Below are 20,477 nucleotides of genomic sequence, written 5' to 3' on the forward strand. Positions count from 1 at the left end.
TAATCTTTGTAATTCAGATATTGATTGGTAGGGTAACTAGAGCTCTTGACTGGTAGAAGCTACTCACACTTCAGAGGTTCATGGTGCAGCATGTAGGCGTGTGAGCCGAGCCTCACATATCTCTGCATTTTATAAAATAAAGCCTATCTTCCTAAATGAGGAAAACAAGGCACTGAGGTTAAGTGACCATTCCCAAAGTCGACTGTAAAGTACTGAACTAAAAACACGCTGTGCTTGATATCCACTTCTGGGCCAAGCCCACTGCGATGCTCTCTGAGGATTTCATTGGGACTCAGAATGTATTCTAGTTCCCACACTCATGTATTATATTTTCTGATGTTTTTTGTCCAAACATAGTTTCAGGAGTTCACAGCCAATTATGTAGGGCTCCTATGCCGTCCAGCATGAATGCAAGAACTGGATAGGCAATCAGACAGGAGCCAGAAAGGAAGAAATATTGGCAGAGGGTAGTCAAGGAAATCATTTATCACTGGTTTTCAAAACACACTTTCTAATTTTAGGAGTGCACCTCTGGTCATGCACCTCTTTGTAAACACAATATCCCTGCAGAGCTGGCATGACTTCTTAAATGGCATTTAGAAACTGGCCAAAGGCTTTATTAAGGACGTAAAGCATCTTCCCACCCGCCTGTCCCACACAGACTCCTGCTAGTGCCATGAATTCATTTGGCTTGCGGCCCTAACAGGCACTGCACTATAGCAATATCTCCTGGACACTGGTGAGGTTGCAGCTGGAAAGCAGCCTCAGGCAGCTTTGTATGAAGACTGACTGTGTGTGTAGTCTGGTGGGCTGACATGCTTTTTGCCTTCTGCTATTCAGTTGCCATAAAGCTCATATAGGATGCAAAACTGGGGAGTATGTGTCATTTTGATTTACCACTCCCTCTGCCCCTCTCAATATTTGTGTGTCAAGAACAAACATGATGGTACCCAGTGGAGATTTGGGAGAGGGGATGAGAAGAGGTGGGCATGGGGTGATAAGCAGGGGCTGGGGTGAGAGGTGTCTGTGTTCATGGTGTGAGCAGATTGGATGTAATACACAAACCCACACAGTTTTTCAAGTGTCCCCATGTGACCAATAGCAATCATACAAAACAGTGAAGAAAAATGTTTCCTGGAAATGCTCAGCAGAACTGCTGTTGGTTATCACAGAACCTGAGTCAGAGATAGCTAGCTGGTCCCCTACAGTGCTCCAGATGAAGGTCTCTTAATTCCCTTTCTCTCTGCTTCTTGTTTGGGAATAGCCTGGACAGTCAGTCTCCTATCACTTCTACATCACATAGATGAATTTGGCAACAAGCAATCTTATGCTTGTGCCATAAATCTTCCCCAGAGGGCAGTAAGACATTACCTTTCCCTTCCATCATCAAAATAAATCACTAGGCATGCTCAAATTCCCAGTTCATTCTTGTACTTGTATTAGTATTAAGTGCTGCAACATGAGATATGCACACTCAGGTAGAAAGCAAATGAGTGTCCTGCTACGTGAAGGCAAATCTTGGGCTTTATTTCTCCAGGAGTCTGTTGCATACATCAAAGGGTCAGGTGTGTCACAAGTATTATAAAGGGTTCCCCTCTCTGCATAGGAGAAATCTGGGAAACTGAGGTACGGAGGGGTCTGAAATGGTGCAGGGAGAGCAAGAAGCCTGTGACATCCTCTGGGGAGCAAATGAACCCTCTGAGAGGAGAAAAGGGGTGGAATACAAAAAAGGAAACAGAACTTAGAAAGAATACATTAGCCTTACAGATGGTTTAGAAAACTTCAGATGTCTGGAGGAGGACCACTTAACCCTTGAGAGCCTAAAACACTTGGGAAAGATTGACTTTGTGTGACATTTTAACAGGAGTTAGAAGCATATGGGCTTGACATAAGAACTGCAGAGTATTTAAAAATGTGCTATTTGGGAAGATATGATCCATTTTTATCTTATAAACCTATGAAGATTAATAGGATTTGCACTCCAAACAGAAAATCCTTCCCACCACTATCAATTATTGGAAATTACCTATTTGGTGCGTATTATGACCTCTTAGTGAACTGTTTCTTCCCTGTAGCTTTATCTGGTTTTGCTGAGACATCTAGCTGGCTTGATAGCAACAAAATACTTTGTTTACCTGCATTTTGAGTAACCAGTCTATTGTGACAGATCTGAAATACATCAGAAGGAAAATGACACAGGAATGGAGGAAGAGTATGTGATCATACCTGAGAAGGGAACCACATTAACACTGGGAAGGCTGCTGCAGTTTCCTGCAAGAGCCCATGAGCTGTCAGCCCTGTAGGTGTCCTTTATCTGGGTGAGCCCTGACACATATTGTCAGGTCCCATGTATTAAAAACATCCAGCTTCTTCATGTTATTGAGATCGGCACTCTTCAAAGCTGCATGTCTCAGCTGAAGGAAATCCCTGCTCTATTAATAGTATGTCTGCTACCACTTCCACTCTTATCACCATGAAATCAGGGCATGTGCAGTTCCTGCAGGAAACGTGCAAGGAGATTTCACAAATGCACAACATGAATTGCAGGCAAAGCCATGACTGGGAAGGAAAATGACAGGGGCTTCAGAGCCCTGCTTGCTTCGTCCTTACAGTTTTTTCCGATGAATATGTGGAGCATTTATTTCTCCAAATTCTCCAATTCGTACTTCTTGCCTCCTGCTTTTCTTTAAAATAACCATGAGGGAGCCACTTTGGCATGTGTATGAAGTAATAGCCTTAATGGAAACAATACTGTCACTGCTGCTCGTGTTGGGAATGACCACAATGCTCTAGAGAAATAAGAAATGGAGACAGTATGCCAACTCAACAGAATTACAGATAGAGGTGGCTCTCTAATATTCGAGGATTAGCACTGGATTTCTTTGCCCCGTATTGCCTGCTCCAGTTGAGCTGGGTCTGGCTTTGCTGATAAGTGAATATTGACATTGAACAGAGGCAGGCCGCAGAAGACCTCCCTAAGCACACTGAGAAGGCAATATTACCAGTGAGACAACACTGTAGTTGTTATGTGCCAACAGGATTTCCACCCTGAGAATAAAATGAGGAAATAATATATTTTTGGTTCCAAAAAGTAGAAAATCATATTTTCAGTTTTTGGGGGTGTTAAATCTGCCATAGGGTATTATCCTAATATTCAAATTTATTTTTTGCTAGAAAATTCTTCACTATAATTTGTGGGTTTCGTCATCTTTCTTTGCAATCTACTTGAAAGGCTGACAGTCTTACAATGGCATTTTGTCATTCTTAGCATTTTTTCTTTCTTTCTTTTCTTGCCTGCCGTCATGAATTAACAGGCAAAAGGGGAAACAGACTAATTCATTCATGTGCTGCATAGCAACAAACAAAAAGGCTAAATAGTGCTGTGCAGATCTCAAGAAATGGTCATATTTGCCCTCAGTTTGTCATGTGCACCACCATTATCTCCAGGACTAGACAAGGCAAAGCCTCCATGGGGAGCTGGTGAAACTGCTATGTAGAAAGCACTGACAGTTTGGCAAGCTTAAATAAGGTTTGTGAAGTCTACACTTTTCCAGTTAAAATAATCACTAAATTAAGGAGACAGGATGTTTTAAGGTCTGCAGGAACGCAGCCACTTGACAATGGAGTTGTTGCACTTTTATATGTATTAGTGGTTTAATGAAGCACTTTAAACATTGTAAAAAGTGATCCATTTCTGACGAAGAGATCACCTGGCAACTCTGAGGACATCTCTAAAGAAATAGGATGGAAAAGATACTGGCTTCTTGTGAAAACCCTTAAAAGTCACATTTCCAAAAGCAATCACTGCTGTTGTTGAGAGAAAATATAGAATTCGGGAATCCAATGAAATTTTGGCAAGCAACAGTCTAATGTACAAGAAGGATCTCGGACTCTGGGTAGCATCACGGTCCTAAAGGTGGGCTGTCTCCACTCCCCCAGGGCTGCTGTCTGGCTTCTTTCAGCTGTTTCAGACCGACAGCACAGCCTGGCTGGTGTCAGTCATAGCAGATACCCGATTTCCAGACAAGTCTCTGGCTTTGGGATGTGCAAACCCTGTTGATTTTAAGCTTGCGCTGTAGTTTTACATGCTTTGAAAAATCTCCGTCAGTGTCTTCATGAGAGCTATATTGCAATAACTGGAAAAGCTCTCTACAAACTGAACACAGGCATGGAAATTCTGTTTTCCTACACTTTTTGGGACACCATGCGGTCTTGCCAACTCTTACAATTTTATTGTGTGTTTCACAGGTATTTGGTGAGGTTTCTTTTTCTAAGCCTGCTGTTCTGATCTGCTGATTTATGGGATTTCAGCTTTCATTAAAAACATTAAAAAATATTTGAACATGTGAACCTAGTGAGTCTCGAACTGCAGCAAGGGAGGTAAAAACCCAACAAAACCTCTAATTAATTTCAGATCTATTCATTTTATTCTGCTTTCAATTTTTACCCTCTGCCAAGCTTGTGAATTTGAAACCATTCAGTGTGAAACACTGAACACTTGAAAATAATAAATCATCTCTTGATTTCCTCCTTTTGAAGATACACGTGGCAAGCCATCCAGCTGGATTTGGCACTCCCTAACACGGCTGTAACTCCCCACAAATACAATTCCACACTGTGCCAGTATACCGAAGGCAGAAGAGGATCCCTTTGAATATCTTAAAATGTGAATGTATCCAAAAGATCTTCCATGAAAATGGATGTGGAGATATCATGAAGTGGCGGTTGCCAGGCAAGATGCATCCCCTTGTATTTCCGTCTGTCATGTAGCAGGACTAAGTGTGTGGCTCCCTTACAGAGAAGGGGGAGGATAATCTCCACTGCTGACATCCACACTGGGTTTTATGTCTTGCTGCTCCCAGCATAGCTCGGTTGAGGCTGTCAGGAGCAGGGAGCCAGATGCAGGCTGACATGGTCATGTTAGTTCATCACCTGATGGCATACAAAAAAAGCTCTGGGGAAATCTAAACACACTTAGCTGATATCAGCCGATTGACTTCCATTCCCTCTCGATGCTAGCACACATTAGAAAGTAATCCAGGGGGATGGCAAGAGGTTTAAGTGAACGTTTTGTTCTTGCTTTCCAAAACAAGTCAACAGGTTTTTTTGAGATAAGTTGGATCTCTGTGGAGTATATCTGGAGAAAAAGCAGTTAGGTGCCTGGCTGCTGTCAACATGCCATGGGAGCAGATTGCTTACCCTTGTTGCCCTTCTAAAAAAAATCAGCCAGGAAGTTTAACTGCGTGTTAGTAAGGGCTGACAGTGCCAGCCTCTTTGCTATTGTTTTCAAGCTCAGCTCTGATTGACCTTGCTCTTGTTTCATTTAGTTAGTCACATTATTTCCTTTTGATTCCCTTACTGTGTCCTCATCATGGGGATTTCCATATTTTCTCTTGTCATCTTTTGGTTAAACTGATCCCCACTTACTTCCTCCCTTTCTATTTGTGCCTTCTCCTCCTTTTCTCCCTCTCTCTTGCCTACTCACTTTCTTCAGAACTCACTTATTTTCCTATGCCTTATTGATTATTCCCTCATCCTAAAATACAGCCCACCACCTCGACCTGCAGCTGCATATGCAGATCCACAGTGCTTTCGCAGCTAACTTTTGGGAGCTGCTGTTTCGCACAGCAACAAGTTACTCCTGCGTAGTAGGAGGCAGCGGCTGTATTGCAGCTTTGGGAACACAAAAGGAGCTGCTGCCTTGCATGGAAACAGCCTGTAGGCTGTGGTTTAGCATCCTCAGGGGGGTTATAGGCCTTCCTGCAGCTAGGTTTGTGCCTGGCACACGGATAAGTCGGTGGCTTGTCTCCACGTGAGCCAGAGGAAGACGCTGATGTATGCAGGATCAGGGTACGACTTGATGGCATAGGGCCAGTAGGTCCCTCCCTGTGGCGCTGGAGTCTTGGGCAGGGGTAAAATACCACCTGGCAGATGTTTATTGCCTCTGAATAAGGTGTTGGCTCCTGGCTCTGTCGAAGTTACACCCCCACTTCTCTGCCAGAGGAGGATCTGTATTGTATGTATACCGGCTGGATGCAGTGCTGTATAGGAGACTTGCATGGAGACAGATTTGGCCGGATTTCTCTCCGGAGTGCTGAGTTGTGATGAGTTCCATAGGGAGTTTCACGCAGTGGGAATATGCTGCAAAAAATGGGGTCCTAATCTACTCAACCAGTGCCTTTCTGCAAATATTTATTGCTTAAAAGGGAAATATGATCAGTGTGCATGACACAGATGCAGACTGAGAGGTTTTCCAGTAAGCAAAGAAATCTGATGGCAGTTTACATGGCTCCCACTGCAGAGATCTCCTCTGTGGCAGCAGTAATGGCAATCAATAAATCAATATGGCTAAGCCACCAATAACTTAATTTAAAAAAAAAGAGACTCTATTTTAATTACATTACCCAGCTCATTAGGAAAATATATGTAATGAAATGAGGACAGGCCATGTCATCGCTTTGACAGATCTAAAGCTGAAGTTCATGGAGGGTTTGCTCTCCTCCTGTCCCGGGCACAGCCAGGTGTTACTCTCTGCAGCAGCAGTGGCATCCTGTAGAATTCACCCTGCACGTGTTTGCTGGAGGGAGATTTCCCCATGACATCAGTTGCACGGGTTTTCTTTCCTTCCTTCATGAGCCAAGGGCATGAAGCCCAGTCTTTGCAGTGAGCGGAGGCAGTGCCAGCCTGCAGAGGGAAAGGCCAGCCTCAGCACCGTGTCCCAAACTCTCCAGACAAGAGAGTTTTGCCAACTCTCTGTCTCCTGGGCAACTTGTTTCACTACCAAGCCCCTGGCGGAAAAAAAGAGGGGCACTGTAAATATTGCTGTTTGAAAGGATCCAGCAGGCCAGTGGTCATGGCCTTGTGATAAATATGAAAAGACATTTATTGTAAATCAGGCCCTGAAAGGTGAAATTTGGGAAGCCCTGCAGCAGAGGAGTCCAGCGTGCCTTCCAGATGCTGTTCAGACTACTCTGACCCTTCTCTGCTCTGTGATGCCCCACGTGCAGACCTCCATGCTGTTCTTCTGTAGTGCAAAGCATGCACAGGGGAAAAGATCAGATTGCCCATTGTTTCACTGTAGCTTGCTGATGCATTGAGAGGAGCCTATGCTCTTTCAGCAAGCAAAAAGCTTAAAGGAAAGGAAACAGCTATGCAAGCACTGAGTACTGAGGGAGAAAGATCTTTCAAAAGCGTGAAAGTTCTGCTGGGCTGTCTCTCAGAGCTGCAGGCTTGTGAAAACTGCCTTGTCTTGCCTGTACAACTGGGCCCAGGTTCCCTCCCGTGGCTGTGAGCTGCCACAGCAGCAATTGGCACCTCTCCAGGGAAGCTCTGCAAAACACAGAAGGGGCAGGCATGCAGTATTAAAACAGCTCTTTTTGGTACAGGTGCCAGAATCGTTCTTATAGCCCACCCCTTGCCAGCTAACGCCACGGTACTCCAAGAGAGCATATCTAATTGCTATACGGTGTAATTGGGCAGGCATTTGGAGCCCTTTTGACAGTACAGAGATCTTAGATGCTCCTCTGAACCAGGACAAGACCTATTCTTGACTGCACTGTCATTAAAGTGAGGGGTGGGGGGTGGTTCTTATTTGTGTTATGCAATGTAAAAGACACAGTAGAGGACAGTAGTAGAGGACAATGCAGTGCCCTTTCACTGAGCCAGTGGTATATAAATCCCTCCAAGTCTTTGTAGGCTCTACCACTCTGGTCATCCCAGACAGGTAACAGTGGATGGCTCCGCATCAGTGCTTGTAGCACCACTGGTGCTCGTGGTTACCATGGTGTTAGGACACACATAGGCCAAGTGCTATGTGGAAATATTTGAGATAAGTAGCTGGCTCATAACTCATGGATGATATGCTACCTGCTTTTTGGAAGGGCTGCTGCATAGCTAAACACAGCTACTCAAATGCTTACTGGTTTGTGTGTTTGCTGATTTTGTTCAGTTGCAGAGCTCTCCAGACCAGGCAGGAAGTCAGCACAATGCCTCGAGATATGTTATCTGCTGTAAATGTGGCAGGAAGTCATTAAAGATTTCCTCAGCTATTCCCTGGGAAAAAAGTAACTCCAGGCTCTGGCAAAGTTAGAGGGCTATCACTGCCAGGGCTGGGAATCAAAAGAAAAATCATTCTAATAAGCAGATGTGCTGGCAACTGCAGTAGGAATCCTCTGCGCCAGGCTGCTCCAGTGCCCACCGGGTAGAGGAGGTGATGGATGACAAGATTTGGGGTACATGTGCCAAGGGGCTGTTTGTAGCTCACTCCCTCTGGCCAGGCTTGTTTGAGCCTTCCTAAGGCTCTAGGGAGCTGAGAGAGATACCTATGCAGACTGGTCCGAGTCCTTTGTCTCTAAAGCTTTGTAAATCCCTTTTGTTGAAATTAAATGGCACTTTTTGTTTTAAGAAAGTTATTTGGTTGCTGTATGAACGCCAAGCCATAGCTCCAGGAGGGGAGATTCACGGAAGCCAAACTCTTTTGGACCAACTGGGAAAAAAGAATTTCCTGTCGACAAGAGGCCTGGGGCAAGAGTATGAGCAGTGAGGGACCCTACACTAGGCAAGTCAAGGCAAGGAGGCCTAGCACATGTAGGGTTCATTCAAAAAGACTTGAGAGGGGGGTCAGGGCACGATTTAATTATGATAACAGGATTTTATTTGACTGGTCTCACTTGACCTATGGGATAATTCTTACTTTTGTTATTCCAGATATGTCTGCCTCGAAAAACATTCCTATTTAACCAGCAATATTTTTCTACTTTTTTTTTTTTTCTCCTAAGTCCCATCAACTAGTCTCTGGTCAAGACTCAAAGGCTGTCTCAGCCAAGAAACAGTGTTGGGAAACGACTGTAGAAATCTCACCGCTGGGCTCTATGTCTACAGATGCAAAACAAAACAAAAAAACCCTAACTATACTAACATCATGAGATTATCTAAATGGTGAAAAACTTAGTGTTCAACCTTAATTCTAAAAAAAAAAAAAAAAAAAAAAATCTAGGCAGCCAAACCTGTAAAATCAGGTAGTATAATATGTCTAGCAACCACCAGTGTGCATCTGGCTCGAAATCTAATTCTGAGCACAGAAAACAACAGGTGCAGAAGCTTTCACTGGACTTAATCAAGACACGTAGGAGGACTTTTCCACTAGCTGCTTTTATGTGCTATTTCAGCTTAGGATGTTTGCTTCTTAAATGCTGAGTCTTGCTTACAAGGCTCCAAAAGATGCATGTTTTTAGCTCATTGGATCATCAGCTAGTTATTCTGTAGCAAGCATATTATGTGTGTTAGAAATAACACACATATTATCAGAAATAAGTAGGGTTTTTCTTTCTTTTTAAAATTATCACTTACAATCAGAATATTTTTTATTTCCTCATGGTGAACAGAATTATAGAAATGCCCATAAGCACATTGGGAATTTCTTTCCACTTGCTTTGAATTGTTAGCCTCTCAGCTAGTGTAAGCTAGCCTGCCCCATCTGGGCAATGTTTTGGGACAGGCGAAAACCATGAAACCTATTTTGTTCTATACATATGGCTATACCACCGTAGCGTACTGCGTAAATATCAGCTTTGGCCATAAAGATGCCCATTTAAATGGCCTAGAAACTTTTTCTTACGTAAAACTCACAGTGTGTACCTCACACATGTCTTTGATTGTCTTCCCACAGGAGAGAAAGAAAATTTATCTGAAAAACAAAGGTGTATTTCTGCAGCAGGATTTCAAGGAAGAGAGCCTGTCTGCCCAGACTACAGGGGAATACTCTCCAGGCACCACACACACAGACGTATTCCCCTGGATTAGTGACACTGTTATTTAGTCTTGCTCTTGCTGAGAAGGCTTCCCCACAACACTTCAACAATGAATTTCCTCCGAAGGCGTCTCTCAGACAGTAGTTTTGTGGCTAATTTGCCCAATGGCTACATGATGGACCTGCAGCGTCCTGACAACTCCACTAGCTCTCCAGTTTCTCCTGCCATGGAGAGAAAGCATCCACAGCCACCGCAGCCATCCCACTCTTCCTCTCCTGGCACCAGCATCTTCAGCTCCATCTCTAGCGCCATGAAGCAAACCACACAAGCAGCTGCAGGACTAATCGATCACTCAGCCAGCCCCACACCACCTGTGGCCCAGAAACCCAAGATCCTCTTGGTGATCGATGATGCACACACAGACTGGTAAGTCACCACAGTCCTACCTGCTGCCTTCATCTCCACCAAGTTTGGGGGAGGAAAGGGATCAGGAGGCACAAGGTGTCTCTAGGGGGAGTACACAGACACTTTCACATCCAGGCCCCTGACTGGTTTCTGTCCAGTGATTTGTGTAAATGGCAGAGTAGGTTGAAAAATATTTTGATTGACAAACACCTTGGCAGCCTCATATGTATATGAACATACATAGAGCATTTGTAGCTTAGCAGACTTAGCTGAGCTGTCATATCTGGCAATGGTCCTAAGAGATCGTGGTTGAAGGTGTGTTAATGAAATGAGCTCATGGAGAAGCATGATCTACTGTCTATGTTGGCTCTGTAAATGAAAAGGGACTCTTCTCTCTAGCTCTTTTTCCCTTGAGCTTTTCCCGGTATGCAAATTTATACAGAAATTAATGAAAAATAACCTAAGCCTTGCATCACTAATAATAATGACTTCAGCTCATGAGCTGAGCATGAGCCCTTCAACTGCAAATTGTACTGGCTATTGGCAAAAGACTCTGTGGCTCAGCTAAGCCTCAAGTTTGTCTTGTTTGAACAGCTCTCTCTTTAGAAACAGAAGTTGGGAAGTTTGTTTGTTGTGAGACTTGACAGCAGAGGACCCTTTCCAAAAGCCTTGTAGGACAACTGAAGTTTTCCAAAATATAGAAGTGGCCTACTGTTTGCAATGTGCTCCCCTTCAAAGTCAGCTGATCTAGAAAGCTTTAGGCAAGCTGGCTGAGAGACCTATTTCAGCGAAAGCCCATAGCATGTGCAGAGGAGACGCTGTGTTTAATCTGCCAGTTTGTGTCAACACAGCTGTGAGAAATTTTCACTGACCCTCTGAGTTCAGCGAAATGGAAAAGGTAGTGCAGGCAAGGGGAACTTATGGAAGATCTGTCACAGTGAAAGAAAGGTGGGTTACTAGGTCATGGCTGAGGGAGATAATTTTATTTTAATCCCACTCTGCTCTTCAGTAAAGTGGTCATCTTTGGTCATCTTTGCTTTCCAAGGAGAATGGGAACAAGGTGCGACCTGCCTCCTGGGGGTATCCTCACAAGGCAAGAGTGCTGCACTCTGCTTTGCTCCCTTCCCTTAGCACCAAGGGGCGGTGACGGTGTACAGATAGGTCAGGCTGCTTCAGCCAGCTTGAAGTACACAAGGGAAAACAGTGGGATTTTTCTCAAAGGAAAGAAAACTTTTTAACTGAATCAGAAAGTCCCTAGTGAGGTGGTCATCACATCAAATGTTTCATCAGTCTAGTGTCTTTTATCAGAGTAGCAGCATCTTAGGCAAGATCGCTCAGTCGGCCACACCAGTGTGGCACTGATGATTCCCCTGGCTGAACCCTGTTGCCTCTGTCCTGGGTGCACCTGCAAGTCTTACAGCAAACTGGTGCTCACTGACCTCTGTCTCTGCTTAGCTTTTTTGCAGTTCCTTGAAGATGCTGCCAGGTGGCAGTCCCTTAACATAGCATCCTCCCGCTGGGAATGGGAGTGCCTCCAATGCACAGCTCTAGCATCTGGGGCTTAGCCAGTGTTGCTTAGACCAAACACTGTAATCAGAGAGGAAAGCACTAGCTCAAAGGCCAATCTAGTTTTTCCTTGAGATTAATGGTGGCTGAAGGGAGTCTGGGCAGGGGCAAGGACAAGGAGGGGTTGGAGTCTATTGCAGCACTTCCATGATTTAAGATACATACTGCCTTGAAATCCTTGCCTTTATATGTCCCAGCTGCTGTTCTGTCACACAGACTTCATGGTCTGTGAACTGAGTGTGCCCAAGGAGCAGCAGCTGGGAGATATAAAGACGAGGTATGGCTTCTTGTGCTGTCTTCACTCCTCAACTTGTGTGTAAGCACTCAGCGCATCCTGCTGTCTTGGCTATCCCTCTCCTGTCTCTAACTCAGCAGTTTTTACATATGATGGGGGACCCTTTTCACTCCTTCCAGCTCTCTGCCTCCATCCAAAGGCTTTAAAATATTAAACAATACTGTTTGCAAAGGCTCCCTGCTCTCACTCTGCCAAAGATTCTGAGGGCACCAAACAAAACCAGTGTTCACTTTCACGACGGTATCATGACACATGTATGACACAAAAAACAAGGAAGTAACATTACTAACCCTTGTCTACCACAGATTCCCATGGCTTTGTGTAGCATGGATGAAAACACATGCTTAGGCTAGAAACAGTCACAACCTAAAGATAACACGTGGTCCTTCCTGAGAAAGTGTACCTGTGCAACCACTCCACTGGGCCAGGACTGCTACTTGCAGTTGATTCTTGTGTCTCCAGGAACCTCACCGGCCCATTGATAGCAACACTGGAAAAGAACAGTGGCTCCGTGGATGTTAATTCTGGGTGAGGTACTTCTGAATATTGCTGGTTGCCTTTTCGGTCTCAGCCAGCATGTTATGTGAGCTCAGGCTGATCGGTGTGAGGTCAATGGCAGCAGTGTTTGCCTTCTGAGAGCACAGCTAAAAAAGCCGATTATCTGGGGATTGTGGCTGTCCCCCCTGCTTCAGCTGCAGAAACAGTCCCAGATTTTGGAGTGTGAACAATAATCAAGTGTTACTTCTGTGCTCTTGATTTTAGCTTTAGAAGAAGCATCGCATTCACAATGCATTTCACCTCTGCCCACCACGGTTCTTGCTGCTTCTGAAACTTCTGTATTTTGTTTTTAAGAAAGGGCCCTTTCCTTCTTTTTTTGAAATAGTTAACTTGGCTATAAAAAATGCCCAAGAAATAACTACCGAAGAGCTACCTTTATTTTAAGAGGAGGACTTCCACAATTCTTCCTATTCCATAACAAGTTACATAGAGTTTACAACAAGGAGTAACTTGTTCACAGACAGGAAGAGTGAGAGACAGTGCAATCTGCCATTTGATTTTTCTTTTGTAAATGAAAACACTTTCTCATGATTGGAAACTGTAGCAACATTGCCAAGCCAAACATGAATTTATCGTCACTGTTTATATTACAGCACAGACAAAGAGCTGCAATTATGGATTAGGACTAGGTGTTGCACAAGTGCAGGACTGAAAGATCTTGCAACCTAAATAGGAGAGTGCATACTGAATGCACTTTAAAAATAGAAAGGATTGCCATTTGTCACTTTAAGGAGCTACTTGGTCTGCTGATAGTACAGTATACCATTCAGCTTCTGCCAGAGATCTGGAGGAAGTGAAGAGCACCCATGGGAACCCATGGCCCGTCTTCCTCTGTAAAATCCTTACCACTCCTGACATGTAGTATGCTCTGGTTTATTCCAAAGATAAATTCCATGAAAATAGTGTGAGCTCTACAGAACATAATCAGCTGCTTTCTGCATTAGCAGCAGTAAAAGAAAGGCATATTCTATTAAAAGCAAAGGAACTGACCCAGCTTTCTGTTAAGCTAGCAATATTTGACAAATTTTCCATCTTTCTTCAAGACCCTGCTCTAGCTCATTGCACGGAAGCATACGGTTAATCTGCCACATAGAGGGTGTGCACAAGAGGAAAACACTGTCTCTACAGCTCCTTCGTTCTCTTGGCCTTGACCAGCAGCCCGCAGAAGTGAATATATCAGTGCATCTGCCTGCTGGAGAAAAGCTCTGTCTCTCTTCTGTCATTAGTGGTGCATATCTCAGCTGGGCAGCCTCCACAGGGAGAAGGAGGCAGGTCCTTGTGGGCCAAGGCAAGCAGCCACTGCAGGAGTATCTGTGCCCTGAGAGAAATGTGTTTAGAGACTTTTAACAATGAATCCACAACACACCTGCAGCAGCTGCCAGAAAATGAAAGCTCAGGCACGCATATATACACACACATGCACGTGCACACACACGGGCATGCATGCAAACACACAGCGAAAGGGAGCGGGACCACAGGACAGGGAATGGCAGAACTCCATGTAACAGCAGAGCAGCTGGCTCCAGCACCCTGACCTCATCCAGGAGGAAAACATCCCACCGCTGGCAGCTTACTTGCCCAAAGCACTATTAAGTCAAATCATGCTCTTGCTGTACTGAATTTCTCAGCAGATCAAACAGGATTTAGAACTGTGAATTGTTAACCCCCATCATCCACAAAAGCGCTCGGCTTTCTAGCCTAGTGCTTCAGGTTTAAACCACTTATTTGAGAAGCAATCACACATAGCTAAGGCTCCCATTAACACCACATGCTAAAAACATTGCTTTTTGGACCAGACAGAACAACAAAGCCCTTACGCAGTTGCATTTGCTAAATATCTCATATCACTTTTCAGAGTCATTGGTGTGTTTTGCCCAAATTCCAGGCCCTTTCAAGTGCTATCAGTCTTATATGCTGTCTTGCACAAAATGTATGTGCCTCAGGCACTGCAGTTCTACTCACTAAGGCTGTGCCATATTTCACAGAAAAAAGCCACTATGGGTATTTTAAGAGAGAGAAAACTGCACTGCTGTTTTCCCACTTTATAGCTAAAGCTGTATGAACATAGTGTCTCCAACAGTCTTGGAAGTGAAGGAAGAGAAAAAATATGATTAATACTGAATGAAATGCTCCTAAAAGCATGTAAAATAGTTCTTTGTATAATAATAATGTCATAATTTAGGTCTAATTATGGACTGACCTGACAGGATTGCCATGTTTCACTGCAGGGAGGAAATTATCAACCCTTTTTTATTAAAATAAAACAATTTTTACTTCTGATAGTACATGACAATATTGACCCTTAAAGATGTATTTGTCAAAAAATGTCATTGGTCAAATAATAACAGTCTGATACTGAATTTTACTAATTTGGCATTTTCTAAGCCCTGCTTTTTTGCATAGAATTACTTTACAAAAATATTCTACGAATGTCATAAGTCATTTCATACTTTCAGTAGGCTGAAGAGGGTTTACTAAGGCTCACATTCAGAGGGATATTTCTGTATCTAGCTCAGTGAAATATAATGGGAAGAACCTGACTAACTTTTGGATTTGAACTTCATTATCCAGAGTGGATACTTCAAATTTGACTGCAGGAATTTGCAGGTTAAAATGCAAAGTTTTGTCTGTATTTTCTGATAAGAAGACCAAAACCATCTAACATGGTGGTAACTGACAATAAATAATTATGAATTAGCTTTTATTATACCGAGATGACATTCTTAGGTTTCAGAAATTCTATGTGATTATGAAGCTTTAATTTGGAAAACTTACAAGTGAAATTTATGTTTTCACAAATCTATCATAAAAACATACATTTTTGTTATTTGACTATGTCTACCCAGGACTGAATATTTCTGTGACTTTAGGACAAAGTTCCATTATGGGTAAAAGGGAGGCGCATTTGTGTTAAGTGGAGTGTATGTGTACATAAAACAAAAAGGTGCTTGGAAGCAACAAGAAGGTTTTGAGAATTAGCCATATTCCCTAACATACAGGAATAAGGGTAAAAAGGAGGTAAGGCTGTCAGAGGTATTCAGTAAATTGCATTTATCACATAGCTCTTCAATCTGTTTTATGTATATCACCATCATGTCTGTCTGTATTTTTGTCCTGTGTATGTAAAGCAACTTGGGATCTAGTCCTGAATGAAAGGTGATACAGAAATGTAAAGGATTAGTATCATTACAGAAATAGACACAAGGAATATGGAAAACATTCCCCACCAGGTTATAAATATGCTAATGCAAGTCAAATCTGGGACCTTAATTACTTTACCAGAGTTCCTATAAATGCATAGAATTTAACCTCAGAATGTCCTGCCTTGTCCTGTACATATTTTAAAAAAAATCCTCAGATGTATTTCTCAAGGTTCGCGCCAGATTACTTTTGTATGAAAGCCAACAACTTTGCCTCAGTGTTGGTTCGAATTAGCCTGGTTCCCTTGCTCCTAAAGTTCAGAGAGGTTAGAAGTGGGCTTCCATTCAGAAGAGTAACTGGAAAAAAATATTGCACAATCCTCAACAAAATGATACCTCTTGCAAACAGCTCCAGGCCATACCATCTAGATTTAGCAACATGGAAATGTTCCAGCAATGTACTAATTTGAATAATACACAAAATAAAATTGCAGCCTCGTGTCCTACCGTAGCTCTGAAGCTGACTTAAAGAACCCCCTCAAGCTCTTTGTGGCAAGGAGGAATGTGACTGCACATCAGCCCTTAAGAGAGCAGATGGAGGGTGGGGGTTGGAAATCAGACCTACAGCAAAGTGTCCTTCCTATCCTGACATCTCAGGGAAACACAAAAAGCAATGCCCCAAAGCAATAGCATTTCACTAACTAGTGCTTCTTCTCTTGAGGAATCACTTTGAATATCCTTGTTTCATTAGCAGGAGGTGGTGCAGGAAGGAGAACAGCCTCTGAGATGCCTGAAGGCAGGTATTATATGAGACTCTGTAGTTCTTTCAATAGAAACAGCAGCCTGAATGGTTGCACATCTGCAATTATTAACCTGCTAGTGCTTTGCCAAATCAGGTCTCCCCCAAAAACAGACCTTCAGTTCCATTCATCAACTTTTAGTCCTAAAAGAAAGGAAGGACTCACAAAAGAAGTTTTTTAAAACCCTTCTCCCTTCCTGCCCCAAAGCTTCCCATTTTGTGCTCATTCAGGCCAAGAAAATCCATCCAGTTCTGTAGGGTGGGACCTAGGACTCTCATAAAGGACTTCACCACAAGTATTTCCTTTATCCCAAAAAAAAAAAAAAAAAAAAACCACCGTCACAGACCCAATACAAGACCCTTCAGGAGAGGAGACAGAGACATTTCTTTTGTTGGTGTGATTCTGTTACTAATAATGCCTCGGGGTGGTTTTACAGTAATCAGAGCAGGTTTGGTCTTGTGGTTGTTACGAGAAGGGAACAAAGGAGATCTGTTCCCATGGACTCGCCATCTGACCTCGGACACTGAAGACATATCTGCAACACATCCGAGCTGGTTCTGGTTTAGGTAGCCCCAGCAGGAAAGGTGGTGATAGCACCATGATCAAGCTAATCGAGCCCTGGGGAGAAACAGGGCTGAGCAGAACACCACCACATCCCAGGGCTGGAGCTGATATTTTTGTGGTGTTCATGGTGAAGTGTATTTGGAGCTGTGTTTTGTACTGACCTGAACCATAGATTTACCTCTTGATGCCTCTCTCCTCTCTCTGTAACATTTTACATTTTATTTTTATCCCCATTGGGATACCATTTCCTCCTTTTTGCTGTTGTGTCTGGCCCATCTAACCTGTGGTTTGGACCTTGTTTTCTGAGATGTCAAAATGAATGCCTTCTATCGAGCATTTACGTACCATGTTTAGCATCCTGATTCTGCCTAGGGTTTCTTGAGTAGTCCTACAGAATAAATACGAACTACCAGCCAGTCTGTCCCTCTGTACCACAGCAGATATGGACAAAAACCCCAGTAGGCTGCAGACCCCAGCATTTGTGGAGTAACTTTCTTTCCCTTAGACCCTGGGCAGTCAGGACTTGACCATCTCAAAAGTCCTTACTATTTGTAGCTGGGAATTGCTAAACTGGAGAGAAGGGGTGAAGAGTTTGAGGGGCAGCCCATGAAAGGGAAAAGCCTTCCTTGTTTTTACCCCGAAGAAAGAAGGGCACAAATGCATCTCTTCTCCCTCCCCTCCCTACTGCCTTTATAGCCTGTTGGGGGCTGGGGTGGTCAGGGCATTCCAGAGGCTGCTCGCTAGTATCCTGGAAACTGCCTCCTTTTTCCCAGTCCCAGCCCCTTTTATGAAGGAGACAATGCGAACATACAGTGAGTGCCTTGTGCATCACTTGGGCCCCCAGGCCCTTTGACAAAGGGATTTCTTGCAGTGGCTAATGCCTCCCCCCCTCCATGAAGTTCCCCACACACCCAATCCAGGGGGCTTCAGCCTGGCATTTTCTCAGCTGATCCAGAAAGTAGTTACATGCCTTATTTTCTCAAGGGACTTGAGAGAAATATTTGTAATTCAATTCTAAGGAAATAATTCAGATGATCCCACAATTTATCCATCAATCTCTTGGTTTATTTACTCACTTCATTCCTTCACCACTTCTCTACCTCTTTCTTCCTTCCACCTGCTCTGTTGCCCCCCTCTGCTCATGAGTCTTGCACATTCCCCTCCTTCTCAGCATGTTTTTTTCTGGCACCTCCACAGGCTGGGAAAGGCTGCCTGAAGTTCCAGATAAGAAGTGGGCACTTTCCAAAGCATGGTTTGGTTGTTGTGTCTTGATCCCGAGGCCCTAACATGGTCACAGGACTCGGAGAAATGTGCCATTATGACATCCCAGTGTCCCTCTTCCACATGCTCGCCCTGACAACAAGCCCGTTTCTGGGGAGCAGGTACAGTGCTTTTGTGGCTCGAACAGTCAAACAGTGATGTCCCACTGCAGTGGAGGTTAGGCTCAGGCTTAATACTGCCCTTTCTTATTTGCCCCACTGAAAGACCAGTATCGCTAACTCATCTGTTAGTTGGTAAGAACAAGACAGATGCTATTCCATGAGGCAATCGCTCTGAATTAAGGAGTCAAATAAGAGTGATGGGTTGGGATCCTCCCTCTATTTCCACTTGGGAAGCAAAAACTTGGTTTTCAATGAAATAAAGTGCCAACCTAGGAATGTCTCAGACTGGCTGATAATGTATCTGCATTTAGCCGTGTGGACTGCTGTGGACCCACCAACCTTTGAACATCCGAGCTGAGACACAGTGGCCCACTCAGTTGTGAGTCTGCTGACAGGGCAGCTGCCATGTGACAACAGCTCTCCTGTGGAGAGGTGAGATAACGGCTGCTGGATTACTCCAAGATATGCTACCAGCAATTGCTACATCAGCCGCACTGAGATCTCCTACAGGAAGCTTTGAGCTGTATTTCCTTGATCTCTTCCTATCCTAGAAAATTACTTAATATGTAAGCCATTTCACAGGATATCCTGAAGAAAGTCCCTTGAATTTTGTACAGAATAACCACCTGTCTTTGAAGCTGCAAAATGTGTCATAAACTTTGCTTCATTCAGCTAATGGACCCACAGGAACAGCTTTAAGCTTTTAAATCACTGTCTTCCTCCAGTCTCTCATGATTCACTTTGCAATCTCTTATCCCTCCTGGTACTTTCATCCCAATGCCAAGATGCTGCAGCTGGCGTTCTGCACCCTTTCTTAGATGGGATCCTGGCTGGTGGCACTGCACCTGGGGATGAGCTCCTTGGACATCTTCTCCAGCTATTGCTTAATACCCAGGTGTCTTTTTCTAATCTTCCCCTGTGCAGAGCAATCCACAGCCTGGTAGAAGTTGTACAGTTCTCTGCCACATCCCCCATGTCCCTGTGTCCCACAGACCCTGAGGAAAACATTGAGGCAGTCCTCTGAAGCAGCTTTGATATGCTGTTTTGCACTGAGAGGAAAAAAAGCAGGGTTGAGAGAGAGAGCAAATAACTCCAGGGGAGACTGCACAATCTCTGTGCAAATCGCACATCCTGGAGTCCTCCATTAAGCATATGCCTTGGCTGAGGGGTTGAACACTTATTGCACCTGTTTTTGCCCTAAGGCAGAAAGAGAACAAAGTAGATGTAACCAGTTATATATTGTACTTTCACTGACAGAGAGAAATCGAAAGCTGCAAAGTCACTTACAGTGACTTTTCTGTACTCCCCCAACAAAAGTAACTCATTAATTTTGGCCCTTTTCCACTGCCCCTGGAAGCCTCTGCTCCACATGGGAGAGTTGTTTCTGTTGTGCCGTGCTTCCCAGTGACTCAGAAGCAAGCTGGCACAGAAGGCTGGCCCCAGCTCATGTATCCCTAGCCCACTGACTCTGCACAGCTTCCTCCGAGCTCTGGTGAAGCACGTGAAGCAATGGTTTCTGAAGGAGGACTTAGTGCCCTATCAGGACTGAATCCTTGTGTTTGTGAAATATGGGCATTAGTGCAAGGGTGGAGGGGAGCACATGGATCGAAGCAGCCAGTTCATAGGCCTAGTACAAGCTGCCCTGCTTGCATGTTTGTGACACCTGAAGGATAAATTGGGCTGCTGGTATCTGAGTGTCTTATAGGTGTGTCTGTAGTCTTGCATCAGTTCTGGCATCCCTTACGCAGATGTGTGCTTCACAGGTGCACAAGGGCACTAACGCTATGCATGGGCTTTCCATGAAATACCTTTTATGCAGGTGATTCAAGGTGAATTGGTCAAAACTACCAGGCTTTTTTTCCTCCACTTCTATTAAGGATACACTCTATATCTGATAGAAAATAGGGGATATGCTTCCTCCAGCCACACTCACTGAGGCAGACTGGTACTGTTGCATGGCAGCTCTGGAAAACAAGATTTTATTCTTTCCAAATTGCTTCATAAAAAGAGGCATCAGA

At 44.0% G+C, this 20,477-nt stretch overlaps 1 protein-coding gene across 1 annotated transcript in view; it reads left to right on the plus strand.

Moving 5' to 3' along the window:
- SYN3 (synapsin III) overlaps positions 1-20,477 on the plus strand; it is a 204,043-nt gene that overhangs the window by 11,756 nt on the left and 171,810 nt on the right. Inside the window, exon 2 of the mRNA XM_026118004.2 lies at positions 9,668-10,175. Within this exon, the coding sequence (XP_025973789.1) occupies positions 9,859-10,175 (317 nt within the window). The 5' untranslated portion in view covers positions 9,668-9,858. The remainder of the gene's footprint in view (positions 1-9,667; positions 10,176-20,477) is intronic.

This window comes from Dromaius novaehollandiae, chromosome 1 (assembly GCF_036370855.1).
Source record: "Dromaius novaehollandiae isolate bDroNov1 chromosome 1, bDroNov1.hap1, whole genome shotgun sequence".
NCBI lineage: Eukaryota > Metazoa > Chordata > Aves > Casuariiformes > Dromaiidae > Dromaius > Dromaius novaehollandiae.